This window comes from Anabrus simplex, chromosome 1 (assembly GCF_040414725.1).
Source record: "Anabrus simplex isolate iqAnaSimp1 chromosome 1, ASM4041472v1, whole genome shotgun sequence".
NCBI lineage: Eukaryota > Metazoa > Arthropoda > Insecta > Orthoptera > Tettigoniidae > Anabrus > Anabrus simplex.
In genome coordinates this window covers 350,292,604-350,318,370 of record NC_090265.1, presented here as the reverse complement: position 1 = coordinate 350,318,370, position 25,767 = coordinate 350,292,604, and the positions used below count along the sequence as shown (strand labels likewise).

At 40.9% G+C, this 25,767-nt stretch overlaps 1 protein-coding gene across 3 annotated transcripts in view; it reads left to right on the top strand.

Moving 5' to 3' along the window:
- Positions 1 to 25,767, top strand: part of LOC136856782 (NADPH oxidase 4) — a 287,464-nt gene that overhangs the window by 119,214 nt on the left and 142,483 nt on the right. For 2 of the 3 annotated variants that reach the window (XM_068224960.1, XM_067134888.2), the window contains exon 2: positions 24,068 to 24,163. In XM_068224960.1, coding sequence (XP_068081061.1) covers positions 24,068 to 24,163 — 96 coding nt within the window. Of the gene's footprint in view, positions 1 to 24,066; positions 24,164 to 25,767 lie in introns of those variants that run through there. The other variant, XM_067134889.2, reaches the window with a different exon arrangement.

The following is a 25,767-nucleotide window of genomic DNA, read 5'->3' as shown; positions in this document are numbered from 1 at the left end:
GTTTTAGGCTCTTAAAATATGGTTTTCGGTCCAGTAGGGACTTACCGAAGGTTTTCCGCGTCGTGAGGCTTAAAATTAACTTTTTCTCTTGCTTGTACGACAAATTCGATAGTTCGCCTATATTAGCCTATGCTAATGTGCCAAAGAACCTAAATCTAGGGAATAGAGGGAGCTGTCCAATTTTTTGTAGACAGTGTTATCCGCAGAGTCCTAAAAGGCAAGTATACAACATTGGTTCAGATTGGTGAGGCGGTATAGATTTGTATAAGGGACAGACAGACAGACAGACAGACAGACAGACAGACAGACAGACAGACAGACAGACAGACAGACAGACAGACAGACAGACAGACAGACAGACAGACAGACAGACAGACAGACAGACAGACAGACAGACAGACAGACAGACAGACAGACAGACAGACAGACATTCTGCTTTATATAGATGATAATAATAATAATAATAATAATAATAATAATAATAATAATAATAATAATAATAATAATAATAATAATAATAATAATAATAATAATAGATATGGTACATAATAGATAAAATATAATAGATTATTATTACCTATAAATTCACAGAGGCTTGCAGACTGAACGCTGAAAGGCATAACGGTCTATAATGATGATGTATGTAAGTATTATTACCAAGGATAGTAATATTATTCCTTAGAAGACGTCTTATATATGTTTTTCTTTTACCTTTTGTCTACGACGATATTCAAAATTTTTAAATCGCACAATGTTATCACAGTTGTCCGACTCGTTGGCTGAATGGTCAGCGTACTGGCCTTCGGTTCAGAGGGTCCCGGGTTCGATTCCCGGCCGGGTCGGGGATTTTAACCTACATTGGTTAATTCCAGTGGCCCGGGGGCTGGGTGTTTGTGCCGTCCCCAACATCCCTGCAACTCACACACCACACATAACACTATCCTCTACCACAATAACACGCAGTTACCTACACATGGCAGATGCCGCCCACCCTCGTCGGAGGGTCTGCCATACAAGGGCTGCACTCGGCTAGAAATAGCCACACGAAATTAAATCACAGTTTATTTACGACCACAATGGAGGGAATACCTAGCTGTCGAAAGAAGTTGAAGGAATTCTGAATGCCAACAGCTCATAATCCACACGTAGCCCGTGCCTTGGCCTCCTGGTTAGTGACTCATTCGAATAGAGCGGTCCATAGCTGGTGAATGAAGCACGTTGAAAGACATTCCATTTTCTAGAGAAGTACACGCATGCACAGAAATTGTGTTCCTAGGTAAACAATCCACACACTACCCCACTCCAGTACTGAAAAGGAGGGATACGGAGTGAAGGGGTAGTGTTGAAGGCCATTCCAGTACCGAAAAGGAGAAGGGAATGAAGGGGTAGTGCTGAAGGTACAGTGTGTGTATTGCCGTACTGATGCTGTGGCGGCCTAGATTTCGTTATACTGCAAAACTGTAAGGTGCCTCTTCTCGTACACAAGTGAATCGAGGCTGCATTGTAGTCATGTGGGAGGTTCACACAGGAAGGTTGTAAAAGTAGAACTATTAGGTAGTACCATATCGTTGATAAGACGGGCACGAAGGGTTTTTTAACATAATTATGATAGGTAGAAAATGATAAATAAAAATGTAAACGGGCTGAAGGATGGGTTTAAACCAATTGCCGGGGAATGTGAAAAGAGGTATGTATCTTTAAATGTGGTAATGAATGGTAAAGACCCGCTATATTACAACATAGAAGTAAAGAGAATAAGGAGGAGGTGCAGGTTGGAAAGAAAGAGCGTTAGACATGATTCTGATAGTATGGAGACATTGAAGTAACTTACTAGGAAATTGAATCTAGCGAGGAAGTCTGCTGAGAATATCATCAAGGCAAGTACAGATGGCAATCATACAAATTTTAGTGAAAAATGAAGTGATATGTATAGGTACTTTAAGGCAGAAACAGGTTCCAAGAAATATATCCCGGTAATCGTCAATGGACAAGGGGAGTATATACTACGTATGTTAGGATTTACAGAAAGCAGGCGTATTCAGTCAGTAGTATGTAAAGTTTATTGATTACAAGGATAGTGTCGAAGTAAAGAAGCTGACTAATACTAATGAAGCATTGAAATTTACCTACTATAAAAAGACATTTACAATAAAATACAAAATTTGAAAACAGAAAAACAGCTGGAGTTAATATTTCTGGAGATATACTAAAGGCAACAGGTTGGGATATAGTACCATACCTAAAGTATTTATTTCATTACTGTTTGTGTGGAGGAGCTATACCAAGTGAATGAAGGCACCTGTGTAGAGAGCAAAGGGTTAGACACATAAAGTCGATAAATACAGGCCAATCAGCTGGACATGTGTTGCATGTAAGCTTAGGAAAAACAATATTTCTGATTATGTTAGACATGCTTGCCAAATTATTAACTGGTTTCGTAGAAAAGAGTTCGGGTTTAGGAAAAATTATTCCAGTGAAGCTCAACTTCTAGGATTCCAGCAGGATACAGCAGATATTTTAGATTCAGAAGTTCAAATGGACTGTGTCACAATTTACCTATCTAAGGCTTTTGATACCATAGATCAAGGAAGGCTGCTAACGAAAGTGATTGGACTGGACATAAGATTGGATGGATGGGTGGCTATATTTCTAGAAAACAAAACTCAGTTAACAACGGGGTCCCATAGTGCAATATTAATCGATATTTATGTTTTCTTATGTGTGTAAATTATATGAGGAAGGCACTAGAATCACAGATATGACATTTTGCATACCATGTTATACTGTATAGAGTAGTAAATAAGTTGCAGGATTATAAGCGACTGCAAGAAGTCCTCGACAATGTTGTGAGATGGACAGTGGACAATGGTATGATGGTAAATGAGATGAAATGTCAGGTTGTTTCACGAAAAGGAAAAGTCCTCTCTGTTTTAATTACTGTGTTGATGAGGTGAAATTTCCTCACGGGAATTACTGTAAGTACCTAGGTGTTAATATAAGGAAAGAAAGATCTTCAACGGGGTGGTTACATAAACGAGATTGTAAATGAAGGTTACAAATCTCTTCATATTGTTATGAGGGTATTTAGGGGTTATATTAAAGATTTGAGTGAGAGGGCATATGAGTCTCTGGTAAGACCACAATTAGAGTATGATTCCAGAGTATGGAATCCTCACAGGGAGTACTTGATTAGAGAACTAGAAAAAATCCAAAGAAAAGCAGCTCGATTCGTTCTGGGTGATTTTCGACAAAAAAAGAAGCGTTACGGAAATGTTGTGAAGTTGGACTGGAAAGACTTGGGAGAAAGGAGACGAGCTACTCGACTAAGCGGTATGCTCCGTGGTGTCACTGGAGAGATGGCATGGAATGACATTAGTAGACAAATACGTCCGAGTGGTGATAGGAAAGGGTGATAGACACAAAGCTGAAAATTACAGGCCAGTCACATTGACATGCATTATTCTTTATGATTATATAAGACATGTTTGCAAAATTAATGACTGGTTTGATAGAAGGCAGTTTGGGTTTAGGAAAGGTTATTCCACTGAAGCCCAACTTGTAGGATTCCAGCAAGATATAGCAGATATCCTGGATTCAGGAGGTCAGTTGGACTGTATCGTGATTGACCTGTCTAAGGCATTTGATAGGGTAGATCATGGGAGACTACTGGCAAAAATGAGTGCAATTGATCTTGACAAAAGAGTGACTTGATTGGGTGGCTCTGTTTCTAGAAAATAGAACTCAGAGAATTAGAGTGGGCGAAGCTTTATCTGTCACTGTAATAATTAAGAGGGGAATTCCTCAAGGCAGTATTATTGGACCGTTATGTTTTCTTATATACACTGACTTAGCAAATGTCATGGGATAGTCACCTAATAGCGTGTGGGGCCTCCTCTGGCCCTGCGAACTGCAGTGAGACGCCATGAAAGTGAGTCGACAAGTCCCTGGTAGTCCTCCGGACGCGGCTGACACCAAATCGTTCGCAGAGCGGCCGCCAATGCTGGTGTGTTCGTGGGTGCAGGATCCATGGCACGGAGCCTGCGTTCCAGGACATCCCAGATATGCTCGATATGGTTCATATCGGGGCTCCTGGGTGGCCATGGCAGTCGTTGGACCCCCGCTGCATGTTCCTGGGACCATTCCCGGGCGATGTGGCGGTGCGTTATCATCTTGACACACCGCAGAACCGTCTGGGCGCTGGAAGGCCAAAATTGGGTGGAGATGGTCTCCGAGCAGCTCAACATACCGCGTACCATTCAAAGTCTCTTCCAAAACAACTAGGGGGCCCATTCCATACCAGGAAAATGCACCCCAGACCATAACAGAGATACCAGCGCCCTGGACCACACCTTCGAGGCAGGCGGGATCCATCGCTTCATGTGGTCTGCGCCATACACGGTGCCTCCCATCGGCGTGGTGCAGTTGAAATCGTGATTCGTCCGACCACATCACGTTACGCCATTGTTCCAGTGTCCATCCCTGGTGAATGGCGACAAATGCGCGTCGTTGTGCCCGATGACGTTGGGTTAACAGTGGCACCCGTGTGCGGCGCCGGCTCCCATACCCCATAAAACCCATGTTCCTACGGATTGTTAACTGGGAGACGTGTCTAGCAAAGCCTGTGTTGAATTGAGCCGTGATTTGTTGCACGGTTGCCCGTCTGTCACTATTGACAATCCGTCTCAGATGTCGCCGGTCACGGTCATCGAGGGTGGCTGGACGGCCTGTCGTTCATCTGTTGTGGACGGTGTCACCCGCATTCAACCATTCACGTTACACCCTGAACATGGTTGATCGTGTGAAGCCGAATTCCCGCATCACTTCCGAAATCGCACTTTCCATCGGTCGGGCACCGACCACCATACCCCGTTCGAACGGTGTCACCTCACGACGACGTTCCATGTTACACCTGTCACATGTACAGCCAATGCTCACAAGGTCTCCTATACAACTGCCGCTAGCACAGGGGGCGTGTAGCACGCAGACAACACACCTGCGCATCAGTGCTCCGCTATCCCATGACATTTGCTCTCAGTGTATATCAGTGATATGTGTAAAGAAGTGGAATCAGAGATAAGGCTTTTCGCAGATGATGTTATTTTGTACAGAGTAATAAATAAGTTACAAGATTGTGTGCGACTGCAAAATGACCTCGATAATGTTGTGAGATGGACAGTAGGCAATGGTATGTTAAACGGGGATAAAAGTCAGGTTGCGAGTTTCACAAATAGTAAAAGTCCTCTCAGTTTTAATTACTGCGTTGATGGGGTGAAAGTTCCCTTTAGGGATCATTGTAAATACCTAGGTATTAATATAAGGAAAGATCTTCATTGGGGTAATCACATAAATATGATTGTAAATAAAGTGTACAGATCTCTGCACATGGTTATGAGAGTATTTAGGGGCTGTAGTAAGGATGTAAAGGAGAGAGCATATTTGTCTCTGGTGAGACCCCAACTAGAGTATGGTTCCAGTGTATGGGACCCTCACCTGGATTACTTGATTCAGGAACTGGAAAGAATCCAAAGAAATACAGCTCGATTTGTTCTGGGCGATTTCCGATAAAAGAGTAGCGTTACAAAAATGTTGCAAAGTTTGGGCTGGGAAGACTTGTGAAAAAGGAGACGAGCTGCTCGACTAAGTGGTATGTTCCGAGCTGTCAGTGGAGAGATGGCGTGGGAGGACATAAGTAGACGAATAAGTTTGGATGGTGTGTTTAAAAGTAGGAAAGATCATAATATGAAGATAAAGTTGGAATTCAAGAGGACAAATTGGGGCAAATATTCGTTGATTGGAATAACTTACCAAGGGAGATATTCAATAAATTTCCAATTTCTTTGCAATCATTTAAGAAAAGGCTAGGAAAACAACAGATAGGGAATCTGCCACCTGGGCGACTACCCTAAATGCAGATCAGTAGTGACTGATATGTTGATAGTGATTGATGTGGTGTTTAAAGTAGAAAATATCACAATATGAACATAAAGTTGAAATTCAAGAGGAAAGTGGGGCAAGCATTGGTTTATAGGAAGAGGGATTGGAATAATTTACCAAGGGAGATGTTCGATAAATTTCCAAACTCTTTGAAATTATTTAAGAGTAGATAAACAACTGATAAGATATCTGCCGCCTGGGCAAATGCTGGTGATAACTTTTAAGTTAGTTACTTACAAGTACACTTTGTGAATCCTCTTTCGGCACTCTTTTCTGCAAACGTTTCTGTAAAGTATCAAAAAAGAAATATATCTAGTGGGCCCCTACTTTAATCTACAGTGAATTCTTTATATACCAATACTGCCCTGAAAACAAAAAAATTTCGGGAGGAAAGCTGTGCTTTGCACTGGAGCAAAACAATTTTTTAAGTGATGATAGGTGAGAAAATGAGTAAATCTGAGGAAGACGAAGCCTTTTGCCTCTGATTTATTTGGAAGAGGAGGTCCCATGGTGAGATGACGGGTAGACTGTACATGAATAAGGAGATAACCATCAACCCATTTTATTGGAGGAAACGACGACCATGAGTTAATGGTGATATCATTTTCCACTTTGTCCTGGAAAGGAAGCTTTTTAAACGAAGTCTGTACTTCGCATAAACAGTTATTTCCTTTGCCATACTGGTTGTGACATAAGCGACAACTTGTGAAAGATTTTGCAATAAGAGACCGGGCGAGTTGGCCGTGCGGTTAGAGGCGCGCAGCTGTGAGCTTGCATCCGGGAGATTAGTGGTTTCGAACCCCACTGTCAGCAGCCCTGAAGATGGTTTTCCGTGGTTTCCCCATTTTCACACCAAACAAATCCAAGGACTGTACCTTAATTAAGTCCACGGCCGCTTCCTTCCCATTCCAAGGCCTTTCCTATCCCACCGTCGCCATAAGACCTACCTGTGTCGGTGCGCGTAAAACAAATTGTAAAAAAAAAATGCAATAAGAGATCGCTATAGGAAGTGAACGTTGCATTAATAAGGTACAGCCCTAGCATTTACCTGGTGTGAAAATGGGAAACCACGGAAAACCATCCTCAGGACTGCCAATAATGGTGTTCGAACCCACCATCACCAGAATGCAAGCTCGCAACTACATGATCCAAAACGCGCAGCCAACCCTCTCGATAACTAAGTGAGATTGGTAAACAATGATGGTGTCATCAGGCCTGATTTTCTTAGAGTATGACTCAGTCGTGCTCGATTCGAAATCTCTCTGTACCCGTGCATCTGCCCTGATTTCTGCAATTTATTTTTACCACGTTGAAACAGAGAAGAATACCCTATTACAAGAGGCTCATGCTTTAACTTCTTTTATTACTTAATCATTATGAAAGTAATTTCCGGCTCCATGGCTAAATGGTTAGAGTGCTGGTCTTTTGTCACAGGGGTCCCGAGTTCTATTTCCGGCAGGGTCGGTAATTTAACCATAATTGGTAATTCCGCTGGCACGGGGACTGGGTGTATGTGTCATCGTCTTCATCATCATTTCATCCTCATCACGACGCATGGGTCGCCTACGGGTGTCAAATCAAAAGACCTGCCTCTGGTGAACCGAACATGTCCTCGGACACTCTCGGCACAAAAAGTCATACGCCATTTCACTTTCATGAAAGTAACTCTTCTTTTTGTGTGTGAATGGAAGCCGTTCTGAAAAAGGGGGGGGGGGTGATACTCGTTACTTGTTCTCGAATAATAATATTACTTGTCTCGTGCTTCATTATGAAAACACAGAGTTATTTGCATCTTGACAAGAACTTATCTATCGAGCTCGATAGCTGCAGTCGCTTAAGTGCGGCCAGTATCTAGTATTCGGGAGATAGTGGGTTCGAACCCCACTGTCGGCAGCCCTGAAGATGGTTTTCCGTGGTTTCCCATTTTCACACCAGGCAAATGCTGGGGCTTAATGGCCTTAATTAAGGCCACGGACGCTTCCTTCCCAGTCCTAGCCCTTTCCTGTCCCATCGTCGCCATAAGATGTATCTGTGTCGTTGCGACGTAAAGCCAATAACAGAAAAAGAAAGAAAGAAAGAAAGAAAGAAAGAAAGAAAGAAAGAAAGAAAGAAAGAACTTATCTAATTGCAACAGTTGCTCGGATTGTGTTTGATGTAAAGGTTTCTCACTATAACCAAACAGTCGAACTTTAAAAGTTTGTAGTTATTGCAACTCGGTTGTTCTCCATTACTAGCACCGTTAAGTGAACGTTAATCATCACCGATCTGCCTAAGTGGCAGATTCCCTAATATTTGTTTACCTAGTCTTTTCTTAAATAAGTTTGAAATATATTGAAGATCTCCCTTAGCAAATTATTCCAATCCCTAATTTATCTTTCTATGAGCGAATATTTGCTACAATTTTGCCCTCTTGAATTCCAATTTTATCGTCTCTACCTCAGTAAATTATTCCAATCCCTAATTCCTCTTTCTATAAAGTACTAGCTGTTACCCACGGCTTCGCTCGCGAGGATTTGGTAAGTTGATACAAATTAATTGTTCTTCGGTACTGCACTAATAATAATGGCGTATGGCCTCCGGAGAGACCTGGTGCAGGTCTTTTTCTAGTAGACGGCCTATTAGGCAACCTGCATATCTGCGAAGATGAGGGCTCTACCTAGGATGATTTCTAATGTTGAATACGCCACACACACCCATCCCCCGAGCCATTGGAATTAACCAGTTAAGGTTAAAATCCCCGGCCCGGCCGGGAATTGAACCCGGGACCCTCTAAACCTAAGTCCAGTACGTTGAACATTCAGCCAACGAGTCGGACGGTACTGCACTAAGATATTATCTGAAAGTCCCTATAAGTATAAAGTATAAAAGTATAAGTGCGGTTAGGGGCGCGCAGCTGTGAGCTCGCATTCGGGAGATGGTGGGTTCGAACCCCACTGTCGGCAGCCCTGAAGATGGGTTTCAGTGGTTTCCCATTCACACCAGGCAAATGCTGGGCTGTACCTTAATTAAGGCCACGGTCGTTTCCTTCCCATTCCCAGGTCTTTCCTGCCCCATCGTCGCCATAAGACCTATCTGTATCGGTACGATGCAAAAAAAAAAAAAAAAAAAAAAAACTCCAATTTTGGGATTATTCTGCGACTCCATACTCATTCGAATGTTACAAAATAAGTGTTATTCGTATATTTTAGAATATTAGAACCACACTCCATTGTGAAACTCCCACACAGAAGTAAGAAATGTCACCTCAGGGGCGCTTTACTTCTTAAGACGGTCGGTAAAACTTACAACTCGTAAAATTAGAGAATGTAGGTTTTAAAACGTACGCACATGAAGGATATTCTTGATATTTAGTCTGGATAGTGTCACGGTTGTGCCGGCCCCGTGGTGTAGGGGTAGCGTGCCTGCCTCTTACCCGGAAGCCCCGGGTTCGATTCCCGGCCAGGTCAGGGATTTTTACCTGGACCTGAGGCCTGGTTCGAGGTCCACTCAGCCTACGTGATTAGAATTGAGGAGCTATCTGATGGTGAGATAGCGGCCCCGGTCTAGAAAGCCAAGAATAACGGCCGAGAGGATTCGTCGTGCTGATACACGACACCTCGTAATCTGCAGGCCTTCGGGCTGAGCAGCGGTCACTTGGTAGGCCAAGGCCCTTCAAGGGCTGTAGTGCCATGGGGTTTGGTTTGGTTTGGTTGGAAGAGGGAATTGATTTTGTGTCATAGGGTTTTAATATTGAGGTCATCAGCGTAAAGAGAAGAAAGTGACTCGAATTTACGGAAAGTGAAGATGTTAGGGTACGAAAGATTGAAGAGGCATGTGGATATTTGAAAAGAAATGCTCGTAAAGTCGACCAAGGAACAATAGAAAATAATTATGAAAGAGAGAAATCCGGGACAAGTGAACAGAATAAATATTAGATTCAGCTCGATAGGAAATGGATTTGTGATGTTTACATAATGCATGCAACTTTCTTGTGTCTGAAATGGGGAAATTAGGATATCGTCGCTACACTTCTCTGGAGAAATTCTGGAAATATCCAGGAAAATATTAAGGATGGCCTACGAACCCCCGACTGCACTGAACTAATATTTGTCATTTCCACATCATTATGCTCTTCAAGAGCTGTCGACTCATTGGCTGAATGGTCAGCGTTGAGGCCTTCGGTTCAGAGTGTTCCAGGTTCGATTCCCGGCCGTGTCGGGGGTTTTAATCGCCTTTGATTAATTCTTCTGGCACTTTACTCTTCATATTCAGACAGCACACTACACTACCAACCACCACAGAAATAGTGATTACATCCCTCCAAATAGGGTTGGCGTCAGGAAGGGCATCCGCCCGTAAAACAGGGCCAAATCCGTATGTGCTACACAGATCACACCCGCGACCCTACAGCTGTGCGAAAAAGCGTTATAAAAAGAAAAGAAGAAGCTCAATAGGAGCTATTTTAAGTTTCATAGTCTCCGAAGTTAAGAAAGCACCTTGCATGCTGTGGCTTTTCGAAGAAAGCCGTGATCTTACAATCTGTTGAACCCGAATTGGTAACTGACAGTTCTGGTTGAAGAAAGGATCATGAGTCAGCTGACGCCTTCTGACGTATCTCGGTGACATCATTGTCTGGCCCACTTCATTCTGAATGTGGCAGCTGAACTATTTTCATCGTAAAACAAGTTAGTGTAGTGGGCGAGAGAACTTAGAACAGCTGTGTATTTTGAAGCCGTATTACATCGATACCATGATCCTTGAATCGCTGCTGAGTTTCATCAATCAGTAGACCCATGCCCTCTACTACCGCAGTCATAGTAGAGGGCGATGGTAGACCTAACTGTCTGCAGTACTTGATCCTGTATTGAAGAAAGTATAAAAGTCCTGTAGTCTAAATGCTTGCCCATTAACGGCCATATTAACAAATGCGACAATGTAAGATTTCTATGTCAAAAACCAGGGTCCGCGCGCCAATATAGGCAAAATAAGTTAAACAATTCATAACGAATCTGCCACCTGGGCGGCAGTCCTAGCTGCATATCGGTGATGATTGATCTGATTGAACTAGGCAATCGCTTAGGGTGCCAGAATCGGGATGGGGAGGTATTGCCTGGATTTTTAATACATTTCATGTTTTCTTAAAATTTTTATTTACAACTCGTCATTATTTAAATTAATGATGTCAAGAATATAATATTGCACAACTATTAAATTAATATTCATCAACAATTACATAATATTAATGTGCATCAACCATTTTCTGTTCCTGTAAATATAACAAATATGCAAAACAAGAAAATTCATTTAAGTTTCATATCTTCGCTGCGCGAACAGTACTGCGTATCTGACAATGCTCTTCTTATCCATTATTTTCCATAAGACTGGCCACGCCTCCCAGCGACATACGGATATGCAGTCCATCGGAACAATTTTCGTTGAGTTCATTTTCCTATGCTCAGTAGCGGCGATTGGGAATTAGAAGTGGGAGGGGGAGGCAAAATATGTACAGACAGTAACCATTTTTTTCTTTTACAATTTGTTTTACATCGCATCGACACAGATAGGTCTTACGGTGACGATGGGATAGGAAAGGCTTAGGAGTGGAAAGGAAGCGGCCGTGGCCTAAATTAAGGTACAGCCCCAGCATTTGCCTGGTGTGAAAATGGGAAACCACGAAAGACCATCTTCAGGGCTGCCGACAGTGGGGGTCGAACCCACTATCTCCCGGATGCAAGCTCACAGCCGCGCCCCCTAACCGCACGGCCAACTGGCCCGGTAAAAAAAAGTACCTGGGTTTGTAGGATGTAGCATGGGGGGGGGGAGGGTATATACGTCAAATCTGAAAAAAAAAAAAAAAAAAAAAAAAGCTACAAAGTGGTAAGTTTTTTGATGCTCTCTGAGCGAATTTCGACAGAGAGGTAAAGGTTGACAGTTTACCAACTTAAGTGCGGTAATAACTCAATAGTTTGTTGAGATTTTGATTCAATGCTACACAGTGAACTTTCACCAAAGGAGCAACATTACACATGTATTGCGCTTAAATAAAGGTACGGCGAGATAATACAATAAAAAATAATTTAGTATTTGACTACGCACTAAGAAACTTCTTTTTGCTAGTTTTTTACGTCGCACCGACACAGATAGATCTTACGGCGACGATGGGACAGGAAAGGGCTAGGAGTGGTAAGGACGCGACCGTGGCCTTAATTAAGGTACAGCCCCAGCATTTGCCTGGTGTGAAAATGGGAAACCACGGCCATTTTCAAGACTGCCGACAGCACTAAGAAACTAACGGACACTAAAGAGACTGCCAGACTAACGAATCCGCGCGCCAAGCGGATGAATCATACGTCAGTGTCCATGATCTTGGCAAACAAATGTACCCCTGCTACCCTTCCTCACAGCACATGCAAAGTCTCCACTATTTGCTGTGGCGTTATACAAATCGGTTAGCCACGGCGAATGGCATTTTGCGCGTATTTCCGCTAATACTTTTGTTATTTAAAGAAAATAAAGGAAAGAACTAGCTGATAAGACAACAGAGCTTGTACAATTTTTTTTAATACTTCCTATAATTCATAGTTTCAGCCGGCTAAAATGGAATAAAAATGTAACGTTTCCTCTACAAAGTGGGGGGGGGGGGTCAGTTGCTTGCCCCCCCCCCCCCACCTTAAACGCCCCTACTGCCTATGCTTATGTGCAAAGGAAAATGAACCTTACCGTACCGCACTGCAGGAATGTTCTGTATGTTTGCATGACGTATTTAGGTCTATGCACTTGTGCAATATTATGTACAAAGGTTAATTTTCCTTTACTACAAGGTCATAGGAAAATGAACACAACGAAATTTTTTCTAATGGACTGCATATCCATATGTGGCTGGGAGGCGTGACCAGTCTTAAGGAAAATCTGTATTATATAAAATAACATGTCCTGACTGACTGACTGATTCATCATCGCCGAGCCAAAACTACTGGACACAAAGAAATGAAATTTTGGGATACATTTATATTAGGGTGTAGGTGCTCGCTAAGAGAGTATTTTTTGGATATTCCATCGCAAAAGGGGCTGAAAAGAGGAGTGAATTTTAAAATGAGGATATCTATATCTAAAAACTTGAAAGTTTACAGACGTAAAAATTGGCATTTGGAATCTTCTTTAAAAATAAACACGTATTTTTTTGTTTTCCTAAAATCCCATAGGGGGGGGGGGTATGAAAAAATGAGGAAAAGGGGTTGATTACCTTTTATGAGGATACTTATATCTCAAAAACTGAACATGTTACAGACATGAAAATTGATATTTGGAATCTCCTTTGAAAATTTAAAAAAACACGTATTTTTGTGTTTTTGGAAAATTAAATGACTAGGGGGTGAACAGGAGTGAGAAACAGGTGAATTAAAAAAAGACTATTATGTGAAAATTATCTCAGACACGCAACATATTACAGACTTGAAAATTGGTATTTGGAATCTCCTATAAAAGTTAAGGGGGACTTAAGGGGAACTGAAAAAAGAGGGTGAGTTTTTAAAATGAGCATATCAACAGTATATCTAAAAAAACATATTACAGACGTGAAAATTGGTATTTTAATCTCTTTTAAAATATTAAATATTAAATATTTTTGTTTTCGGAAAATCCACTTAAGGGGGGTGAAATAATTGAAAAATTAGTTTAATTCTTTGTATGTGGATACTTATAAGTCAAAAACTAAAGACATTGCAGATGTGAAAATTGGTATTCGAAATCTCCTTTAAAAATAAAGAAACACGTATTCTTCAGTTTTCGGAAAATCCATTTCACGGGGAAGGGGGGTGAAAGAATTGAAAAATGAGGTGAATTATTTGCATGAGAATACTTATATCTAAAAAACTAAAGATGTACAAACGTAAAAAATTGGTATTTGGAATCTCCTTTAAAAATAAAGAAACACGCGTTTTGGTGGGGGTGGGGGGAGGGAGGAATCAACTTGGTGGGGGGATGAAAACGAAGTTGAATTCTTTTAATGAGGATACATATATCTCAAAACCTGAAGATGTTACAGTCGTGATAATTGGTATTTGGAAGATTCTTTATAAATAAAGAAACATGTATTTTTTGTTTTCCGAAAAATCACTTAGGGGAGAGGGTGAAAAGAAATGAAAAATTGAATTCTTTTTATGGAGAAAATTATATCTCAAAACTGAGGTTACATACTTGAAAATTTATATTTGGAATCTCCTTTAAAAATAAAGAAACAAGCATTTTTGGTGGGAGGGGAGAATGAACTTAAGGGGCAGGGGTTGGGAGAGGTGAAAAAGGAGTTGAATTATTTTTATGAGGACACTTATATCTCAAAAACTTAAGACGTTACAGGCATGAACACTTGTATTTGGAATCTCTTTTCAAAGTAAAGAAACATGAATTCTTTTGTCTTCGGAAAATCCACTTAATAGAAAAATGAGTTATTTGTATGAGGATACTTATATCTCAAAAGTTAAAGATGTTACAGATGTGATAATTGGTATTTCTAATCTCCTTCAAAAATAAAGAAACACGTATTTCGGGGAGGGGGGGGTGAATCAACTTGCGAGGAGGGGGGCAGTGAAAAAGGAGTTTAATTATATTCATGAGATGTTACAGTCGTGATAATTGGTATTTGAAAGCTCCTTTATAAATAAAGAAACGTATTTTTTGTTTTCGGAAAATTCACTTAAGGGGGCAGGGTGAAAGGAAGTGAAAAAATTGATTTCTTTTTATGCAAAAACTTCAAAAACTGGGGTTTAAGACGTGAAAATTTATATTTGGAATCTCCTTTAAAAAAACCCTCACTTTTGGTGGGGGAGGGGAATCAACTTAAGGGACGGGGGCGGGATGGGGTGATAAAGGAGTTGAATTATTTTTATGAGGACACTTATATCTTAAATGAAGATGTCACAGGCATGAACATTTGCTTTGGAATCTCCTTTCAAGGTAAAGAAAAACGTATTATTTTATCTTCGGAAAATCCACTTAAGGGGCCGGGGTGAATGAATTAAAATATTAGTTGAGGTCTTTGTATGAAGTTACTTATCTCAAAAAACATTAATATGTTAAAGACGTGAAAATTGGTATTTGGAATCTCTTTAAAAATAAAGAAACACACATTTTTGGGAGAGGGAATCAACTTGGGAGGAGGGGGCAGTGAAAAAGGAGTTGAACTATTTTTATGAGGATACATATATCTCAAAAACTGAAGAAATTACAGTCATGATAACTGATATTTGGAAGCTCCTTTATAAATAAAGAAACAAGTATGTTTTGTTTTCGGAAAATTCACTCTTAAGGGGAGAGTGTGAAAGAATGTGAAAAAATTGAACTTTTTATGGAGAAACTTATATCTCAAAAATTGAAGGTTACAGACGTGAAAATTGGTATTTAGAATCTCCTTTAAAAATAAAGAAACACGCACTTTTGAGGGTGGAGGTGGGGGTGGGGTGGGAAATTAACTTAACGGGAGGGGTGGGGGTGGAAAAGGAGTTGAATTCTTTTTATGAGGATACTTATATCTCAAAAACTGAAGATGTTACAGACGTGAAAATTGGTATTTGGAATCTCCTTTAAAAATAAAGAAACACGTACTTTTTGTTTTCGGAAAAAGCGACTCAGGGGCGATGTTGAAAATAAGTAAAGAAGGAGTTGAATTATGTTTATGAGGATAGTTACATCTTAAACACTGAAGCTGTTACAGACGTGAAAGTTGGTATTTTGAATTTCCTTTAAAAATAAACAAACACGTATTTCTTTTCGGAAAGTCCGCTAAAGGGGGGAGAGGGGTAGAAGGAAGTGAAGAAGTTGAATTCATTTTATGAGGATACATATATCTCAAAAACTCAGGGTGTTACAGACGTACAGATGTGAAAACTGGTATTTGGGATCTACTTTAAAAATAATGAAACACGTATTTTTTTGTTTTCGGAAAATCCACTTAAGGGGCTGAAAATAATTGAAAAAGCGAGTGAATTTTTAAAATGAGTACCGGTATATCTACAGTATGTGTCAAAAACTTAACATGTTACAGACAAGAAACTTGATATTTGGAAATTCATTTAAAAATACAGGAACATGTGCCTCTTTTTTTTCGGAAAAGACACTTAACGGGGGTGAAAAGAAATGAAAAATGAGTTGAATATTTTTAGGATACTTATATCTCAAAAACTGAAGATGTTACAGGCGTGAAAATTGGTATTTGAAATCTCCTTTAAAAAAAAGAAACATGTATATTTTGTTTTTGGAAAATACGCTTAGATGGAGGTGGGGGAAGGACTGATAAAGGGGTTGAATTCTTTTTATGGGAATACTTATATCTCAATTACTGAAGATGTTACAGACGTGAAAATTGGTATTTGAAATCTCCTTTAAAAATAAAGAAACACGTATTTAATTTTTCGACTTGAGAGAAGACTGTTTTCACATGTAGGCCTACAGTTCTATATCGCATGGTCGTCTTAGCCCCAGAAGGTAATACCACAAACGTGGTTTACAAAGAGTTTCTGCGGTAGATGAAACTCAATTTTTCGGTGAATTTGTATACTTTAAGGATTTTCAGATAATGTGTCAGTACAGTGCCGAGGAACGATTACTTTTATCGAATTACGAAATCCACGCGAGCGAAGCTGCGCGTAACTGCTAGTAGATAGATAGATAATGCCTTTATTGGTGGCGAAGTTAGGGCTCAAGGCCATCTCTTACACTTAACCACTAGATGAGTATACATATACATAACTTATAATTTCGAATACAAATAAAACAAATAATACTAATAGCAATAATAATAATAATAATAATAATAATAATAATAATAATAATAATAATAATAATAATAATAATAATAATGAAAGAATCCTTAATTTTAAAATACACAAAATAACGTACACTTAAATTATGTAACTGCAGTAATCCATTCATTCATCCCATTCATTCCTTCATTCACTCAACAATTATCCAGCAAGTCAGCGGGATCTACCCAGCAAATGCTCCCGGCAAGCCACTTTAAAGTTGCGATAAGAAGGATTTTCTCTAATGTTCGCAGGTAGCGAATTCGATGACCTAGACACAGAGATTATGAAGGAGCGGTTGTACACAGCAGTGCGGTTTATAGGTATGGCAAGAGAGGAACCAGATCTTGTATTGTGTTCATGATAGGATAGGCTGAGAAATGATATAATGGATGCAGAAATTTTCTCACGGCACTGGAGTGTGTATCGTAGAGATAGGATAGGAAGGGTGGGAGGGGGAGTGTTCATTCTGGTGAAAGAAGAATTTGTAAGCTACGAAAAAGTTAAAGATGAGACACATGAAATTCTAGGTGTAAGGCTCATTTCTAAAGATAATAGGCAGCTTGATATATTTGGAGTGTACAGATCGGGAAAGGGTAGCACTGACGCGGATTCGGAATTATTTGATAGGATAGTCAGCTATGTGGGAAACGACATGGAAAGAAATGTGATTGTAGCGGGAGATCTGAATTTACAAGATGTCGATTGGGAAGGAAATGTGAACGACAGGAAGCATGACCAACAAATGGCAAATAAGTTAATATGGGAAGGACAGCTGATTCAGAAAGTGATGGAACCAACCAGAGGGAAAAATATCCTGGATGTGGTGCTGATAAAACCAGATGAGCTCTATAGGGAAACTGAAGTAATAGATGGTATTAGTGATCATGAAGCTGTTTTTGTGGTAGTTAAAAATAAATGTGATAGAAAGGAAGGTCTTAAAAGTAGGACTGTTAGGCAGTACCATATGGCTGATAAAGCAGGCATGAGGCAGTTTCTAAAAAGTAACTATGATCGGTGGAAAACGGTAAATAAAAATGTAAACAGACTCTGGGATGGGTTTAAAGAAATTGTTGAGGAATGCGAAAACAGGTTTGTACCATTAAGGGTGGTAAGGAATGGTAAAGACCCACCTTATTATAATAGAGAAATAAAGAGACTAAGAAGGAGGTGCAGACTGGAAAGAAATAGAGTTAGAAATGGCTGTGGAAGTAAGGAGAAATTGAAGGAACTTACTAGAAAATTGAATCTAGCAAAGAAGGCAGCTAAGGATAACATGATGGCAAGCATAATTGGCAGTCATACGAATTTTAGTGAAAAATGGAAGGGTATGTATAGGTATTTTAAGGCAGAAACAGGTTCCAAGAAGGACATTCCAGGAATAATTAATGAACAAGGGGAGTGTGTATGCGAGGATCTTCAAAAGGCAGAAGTATTCAGTCAGCAGTATGTAAAGATTGTTGGTTACAAGGATAATGTCCAGATAGAGGAGGAAACTAAGGCCAAAGAAGTAATAAAATTTACATATGATAACAATGACATTCACAATAAAATACAAAAGTTGAAAACTAGAAAAGCGGTTGGAATTGATAAGATTTCTGGGGATATACTAAAGACAATGGGTTGGGATATAGTACCATATCTGAAGTACTTGTTTGATTATTGTTTGGTCGGAGGAGCTATACCAGATGAATGGAGAGTTGCTATAGTAGCCCCTGTGTATAAAGGAAAGGGTGATAGACATAAAGCTGAAAATTACAGGCCGGTAAGTTTGACATGCATTGTATGTAAGCTTTGGGAAGGCATTATTTCTTATTATATTAGACATGTTTGTGAAATTAATAACTGGTTCGATAGAAGGCAATTCGGTTTTAGGAAAGGTTATTCCACTGAAGCTCAACTTGTAGGATTCCAGCAAGATGTAGCAGATATCTTGGATTCTGGAGGTCAAATGGACTGTATCGTGATTGACCTGTCTAAAGCATTTGATAGGGTGGATCATGGGAGACTACTGGCAAAAATGAGTGCAATTGGACTAGACAAAAGAGTGACTGAATGGGTTGCTATATTTCTAGAAAATAGATCTCAGAGAATTAGAGTAGGTGAAGCTTTATCTGACCCTGTAATAATTAAGAAGGGAATTCCTCAAGGCAGTATTATCGGACCTTTATGTTTTCTTATATATATAAATGATATGAGTAAAGGAGTGGAATCGGAGGTAAGGCTTTTTGCGGATGATGTTATTCTCTATAGAGTGATAAATAAGTTACAAGATTGTGAGCAACTGCAACGTGACCTCGAAAATGTTGTGAGATGGACAGCAGGCAATGGTATGTTGATAAATGGGGTTAAAAGTCAGGTTGTGAGTTTCACAAATAGGAAAAGTCCTCTCAGTTTTTATTACTGCATTGATGGGGTGAAAGTTCCTTTTGGAGATCATTGTAAGTATCTAGGTGTTAATATAAGGAAAGATCTTCATTGGGGTAATCACATAAATGGGATTGTAAATAAAGGGTACAGATCTCTGCACATGGTTATGAGGGTGTTTAGGGGTTGTAGTAAGGATGTAAAGGAGAGTGCATATAAGTCTCTGGTAAGACCCCCAACTAGAGTATGGTTCCAGTGTATGGGACCCTCACCAGGATTACCTGATTCAAGAACTGGAAAAAATCCAAAGAAAAGCAGCTCGATTTGTTCTGGGTAATTTCCGACAAAAGAGTAGCGTTACAAAAATGTTGCAATCAATCAATACTGATCTGCATTTAGGGCAGTCGCCCAGGTGGCAGATTCCCTATCTGTTGCTTTCCTAGCCTTTTCCGAAATGATTTCAAAGAAATTGGAAATTTATTGAACATCTCCCTTGGTAAGTTATTCCAATCCCTAACTCCCCTTCCTATAAATGAATATTTTCCCCAGTTTGTCCTCTTGAATTCCAACTGTATCTTCATATCGTGATCTTTCCTACTTTTATAAACGCCATTCAGTGTTTGGGTTGGGAAGAATTGAAAGAAAGAAGAAGAGCTGCTCGACTAAGTGGTATGTTAGGCATAGATATCAAGGATAATTTAATAAAAAACACCTATTCAATACTTTCCACGTTTAATGTGGTTATTATCTACTTGATTTTATGTAGACTTATTTGGTCAGGTACATGTTTCACCCATTATTTTGGGCATCTTCAGCCTGTAAACAACCTTTAGGTCAAGGTTTGGGACCTTTTTAACCAATATAAACATACCAATATATACACTATATACAATATATACATTATATACAATATATACAAACATCACCACGCTTTGCAATCAGTCAGTGAGAAAATTAGAATTCTCTATAAACTCCTAATTCTTCGACCCCTTGCCAGCATTTGGAAGCGACATGTGAAGATGGAGATAGGTCTCTTTGATAAATATAACACATCTCCCTTCATTCCTAAAGTCTTCAACTGCCTGAAGTAATTAACTCACCACTCTGCGATCTCCGGTCTCTCAGTTACAGTATGAACTTCACCTTGGGTTGACATTGTTTTCCAACAGCGTGTTGAAGTATGCATTAATTTACGCAAATGTGATGGACTGCACTTCACCATGTCATCCTCTTCTAATGCAGTGCACAGAACTTTTAGAGTATTTTCCATACAGCATGAAATTAATGGATTTTCCTCCTAAGAGCTGCCGTTGTGAAATCAACAGCAATTCGTTTCTTTCATTTTCCCTGTTTGCCAGTCACCCTTGACCTTACTCAACACTCCCTTTTTCATTATAGTTTTCACTAATGTTGTTCCCATGCTTGTGGCTTCTGCAACTGTTTGCACAACATTTAGTTTCAGTCCAAACTCTCTTTTCGTACCTTTCATATGCTCACGTACTCTGTAAAGAATCTCGCATGCCTGCCCTCACAGAGGCCTCCCAGGTTTGGAAAGGACTTTAAAGTCATGTACATTATGTTTCCCAATTGAGTTGAACAATTAACAAGTCTAATAGCTTTTGTTATTTTTAACATTTCACTGACACAAATAGGTCTTATGGTAACAAGGGGATAAGAAAGGGCTAAGACATGGAAGGAAGTGACCATGGCCTTAAATAAGGTGTGAAAATGGGAAATCACAGAAGACCTTCTTCAGGGCTGCCAACAGTGTGGTTTGAACCCACTATCTCCTGAATGCAAAGTCTAATAGGTGAACAGTATACAGTTTAAAGTCTACCACAACAAAATACACTGACTGACAGAGCAAATGCAACACCAAGAAGGAGTGGTCAGAACTTTATGCCAATTGCAGGGTAGACTGACGTCACTGAGGTATGCTCATGATGTGAAATGCGCCGCTGTGCTGCGCACGTAGCGAACGATAAATGGGACACGGCGTTGGCGAATGGCCCACTTCGTACCGTGATTTCTCAGCCGACAGTCATTGTAGAACGTGTTGTCGTGTGCCACAGGACACGTGTATAGCTAAGAATGCCAGGCCGCCGTCAACGGAGGCATTTCCAGCAGACAGACGACTTTACGAGGGGTATGGTGATCGGGCTGAGAAGGGCAGGTTGGTCGCTTCGTCAAATCGCAGCCGATACCCATAGGGATGTGTCCACTGTGCAGCGCCTGTGGCGAAGATGGTTGGCACAGGGACATGCGGCACGTGCGACGGGTCCAGGCGCAGCCCGAGTGACGTCAGCGCGCGAGGATCGGCGCATCCGCTGCCAAGCGGTGGCAGCCCCGCACGCCACGTCAACCGCCATTCTTCAGCATGTGCAAGACACCCTGGCTGTTCCAATATCGACCAGAACAATTTCCCGTCGATTGGTTGAAGGAGGCCTGCACTCCCGGCGTCCGCTCAGAAGACTACCATTGACTCCACAGCATAGACGTGCACGCCTGGCATGGTGCCGGGCTAGAGTGACTTGGATGAGGGAATGGCGGAACGTCGTGTTCTCCGATGAGTCACGCTTCTGTTCTGTCAGTGATAGTCACCGCAGACGAGTGTGGCGTCGGCGTGGAGAAAGGTCAAATCCGGCAGTAACTGTGGAGCGCCCTACCGCTAGACAACGCGGCATCATGGTTTGGGGCGCTATTGCGTATGATTCCACGTCACCTCTAGTGCGTATTCAAGGCACGTTAAATGCCCACCGCTACGTGCAGCATGTGCTGCGGCCGGTGGCACTCCCGTACCTTCAGGGGCTGCCCAATGCTCTGTTTCAGCAGGATAATGCCCGCCCACACACTGCTCGCATCTCCCAACAGGCTCTACGAGGTGTACAGATGCTTCCGTGGCCAGCGTACTCTCCGGATCTCTCACCAATCGAACACGTGTGGGATCTCATTGGACGCCGTTTGCAAACTCTGCCCCAGCCTCGTACGGACGACCAACTGTGGCAAATGGTTGACAGAGAATGGAAACCATCCCTCAGGACACCATCCGCACTTTTATTGACTCTGTACCTCGACGTGTTTCTGCGTGCATCGCCGCTCGTGGTGGTCCTACATCCTACTGAGTCGATGCCGTGCGCATTGTGTAACCTGCATATCGGTTTGAAATAAACATCAATTATTCGTCCGTGCCGTCTCTGTTTTTTCCCCAACTTTCATCCCTTTCGAACCACTCCTTCTTGGTGTTGCATTTGCTCTGTCAGTCAGTGTATAAACTTATATCATTACCAAACCAAAATATAGACCTAAACATGTGTATTGAAACTGTGCAAGGAAGTAACTTTACCTATCAGCAAGCAAGGAGTCTATCAATCATCCAACTCAACACACTCTAATGTCAGCTTAGCATAATGTGTACACAAAGACTGGGCAGCGGGAAGAATGGGAGATGAGGCAGACCCCCTCCCTTGCCCCTTACCACATGCACAGCAGTGGCATATACTGAGGGCTACCAAGGCTATCGGTGAAGCCCAAACCTCAAATGAGAACGATGGAAATCTAAAGCACATTTTAATGTAAGCATTTGACACATTGTTCCATTTACAAAACTTCAAAGCAATGAGAAAAAACGTCGCACATATTTCTGAGAGCAAGGCATCAGAGAGTGATCTTGCAGCCCAGACTCTGCGTCCCTCTCTCCTCGACTAACCTCATGTGGCTTGCTGATGTATGCCCGATAGGTGCGGGGACCAGGGGGATAGGTGTGCTAGGCTTCGGTCTATCAGATCGCCACTGCTAACTAACAGCCATGCATTCCTCATCGTATATACTTCCTCACCTTATACTCATAGATAACAGAGTGCTGACATTTCACTCCCGTTACGTCTACATCCTTGTAAGAAGACACTACAGGGCTGCTGTTATAAGAGTAATATAGTTTTCTTTTTATAGGTAGATCTGCTAAAATGAAATGCAATCTTTCAGGTGTATTGTTCTCTTTTGTTGGTTGGAATCGAACCCGTGATCATGGGTCGGACAGCACAACTGATCTCCCGAGGAAGTTAATAAACCAGTGAACGATATGTATGACCTCTGCTAATGCTGTAAAATTCAAAATTGTTATTTAATAATAATAATAATAATAATAATAATAATAATAATAATAATAATAATAATAATAATAATCATAATAATAATAATGTTGCATGGCATCTGTGTAGGATTGGTGGTGACCTAATGAGGATGAAATGAATGACGAAGACGTCATAAACAAAAGTCCCCAAGCCAGGGGATTTAACAGTACGAGGGGGTTGATTCTGAGAACTGAACCGGGGCCATCGGACCAAAGGCAAGCATTCTATCCATTTAACCACAAAACCGGACTTTAATTTTCTAAACCTTAGGCTACCATCTCCACTGATCGGGTTTTGAATATTGACAGTAGCCGAGGCCAGGACGGTAGCTTCTGAAACAGCCTTGACAACGCAGCAGGCTACTCAGTTGGCTATTGGCTGCAGCTCAAAACTTTTAAAAGGCTTGGCATTTACTAAATCAACTATTGAAAAGGGGTAACCTAAGTCAAGTGGTAGCCCACATCTTGGACTCAGCGTACACCACTGATGCACAGGACACTTACTAAATATTTGGACTATAGCGGGACATAAATCCAATAACATCATTATTATTAGTGTTGATGTCCACCTTCCTGATGAAGCTGGGAAGCAGGAAAGACCTCACCGGGAGCTTCAAAAGAATGGATAGAGAAGGAGTGGGTCTTAGGAGGAGAGAGCCCATCTATGTGAACATGGTAGTATATGAAAGTGTGGAGACTGCCTTTGTCCTATATGTTTTCATGTTTGTTCCTGTCTCCTCTTTCTGGTGCTTTGTCTTCCTACAGTGACATGTCATGATGTTTATTAATATTCTGTTATTTCTATTCATGCTTTTTATGAGACTAGACTTCCTGATAAGTCTTTCTCTTCTTACAATTTTAGGCCCTGTGGTTTGCTGTAAACTTTGCTATCTTCTGGTGGAACTACACAAATTTCAAGAAAAAACCTCAACACATCTATCTGCGCAGTATGATTGGAGTAAGTGTTGCCACAGAAGTATATCAGATACTTGTTCAGTTGTAATGGTATGCATAAATTATTCTGTTTGGAAATTGGGAACTGTATGTTTACTTGCACACATGGGGGGAGAGAGAGAGAGAGAGAAAGAGAGAGGAAGGGAGAGAAAGGGTAAAATAACAGGATTACCAACAATTATAAAAGAATCATAGAACCTACATCTTCATTGTAGACTGTTATGCCTTTCAGCATTCAGTCTGCTAATCATTAGAAACTGAGTCTAACCATCATTGTCTTGGTCTCCCTCTACTTCTCTTACCCACCCTAACCAAGACCGTTATTCTGTCAGGTAATCTATCCTCCTCCATTCGCCTCACATAACCTCACCACCAAAGCCAGTTTATGCGTACAGCTTCATCGATCAAGTTCATTCTCAACTTGGCCTTTATCTCCTCATTCTGAGTACCCTCCTGCCATTGTTCTCACCTGTTTGTACCAACGATCATTCTCGCTACTTTCATGTCTGGTACTTCTAACTTATGCACAAGGTATCCTGAGTCCACTCAGCTATCATTCCCATACAGCAGAATTGGTCCAGAAACAGACCAGTGTAAATATAGTTTCATCAGGAAGCTTACTTTTTCCTTACAGATACTGTTGATCCTTGGCGAGCTCACTGCATTAGCTTTACTGCACCTTGACTAAATCTCACTTATGCACTACCCTTCTGGGAGAATACACATCCTAAATGCTTGAAATGATCCACTTGTTTGAGTTTTGTATTCCCAACCTGACATTCAGTATTCTTAGGTTTCTTCCTTACTGACATCACTTTAGTCTTGGAAAGGCTAACATTCATATCATACTGTGGGCATACTGACATCACTTTAGTCTTGGAAAGGCTAACATTCATATCATACTGTGGGCCTACTGACATCACTTTAGTCTTGGAAAGGCTAACATTCATATCATACTGTAGGCCTACTGACATCACTGTAGTCTTGGAAAGGCTAACATTCATATCATACTGTGGGCCTACTGACATCACTTTAGTCTTGGAAAGGCTAACATTCATATCATACTGTGGGCCTACTGACATCACTTTAGTCTTGGAAAGGCTAACATTCATATCATACTGTGGGCCTACTGACATCATTGTAGTCTTGGAAAGGCTAACATTCATATCATACTGTGGGCCTACTGACATCACTTTAGTCTTGGAAAGGCTAACATTCATATCATACTGTGGGCCTACTGACATCACGTTAGTCTTGGAAAGGCTAACATTCATATCATACTGTGGGCCTACTGACATCACTTTAGTCTTGGAAAGGCTAACATTCAAGGGCTGTAGTGCCATGGGGTTTGGTTTGGTTTGGTTTATAGAACAGAATAGTGCCATTTGTACTGAAATACATGTCTCCAAATTTTTCACTTATCAAACCATCAGTTTTAGGCATAATGAACTGAGAGTATTCACGATCAAACACACATACAGAAAAATCTGTGCAGTAACTGAGCCCACCTACCTTTCTATCACTCCTTCTCCTTTGGAACCCCCGTGAAGACAATTCTAGTTATTTACAGAAGCAGTTGTCCTTGGCACAAAACCTGACAGTAGCTAT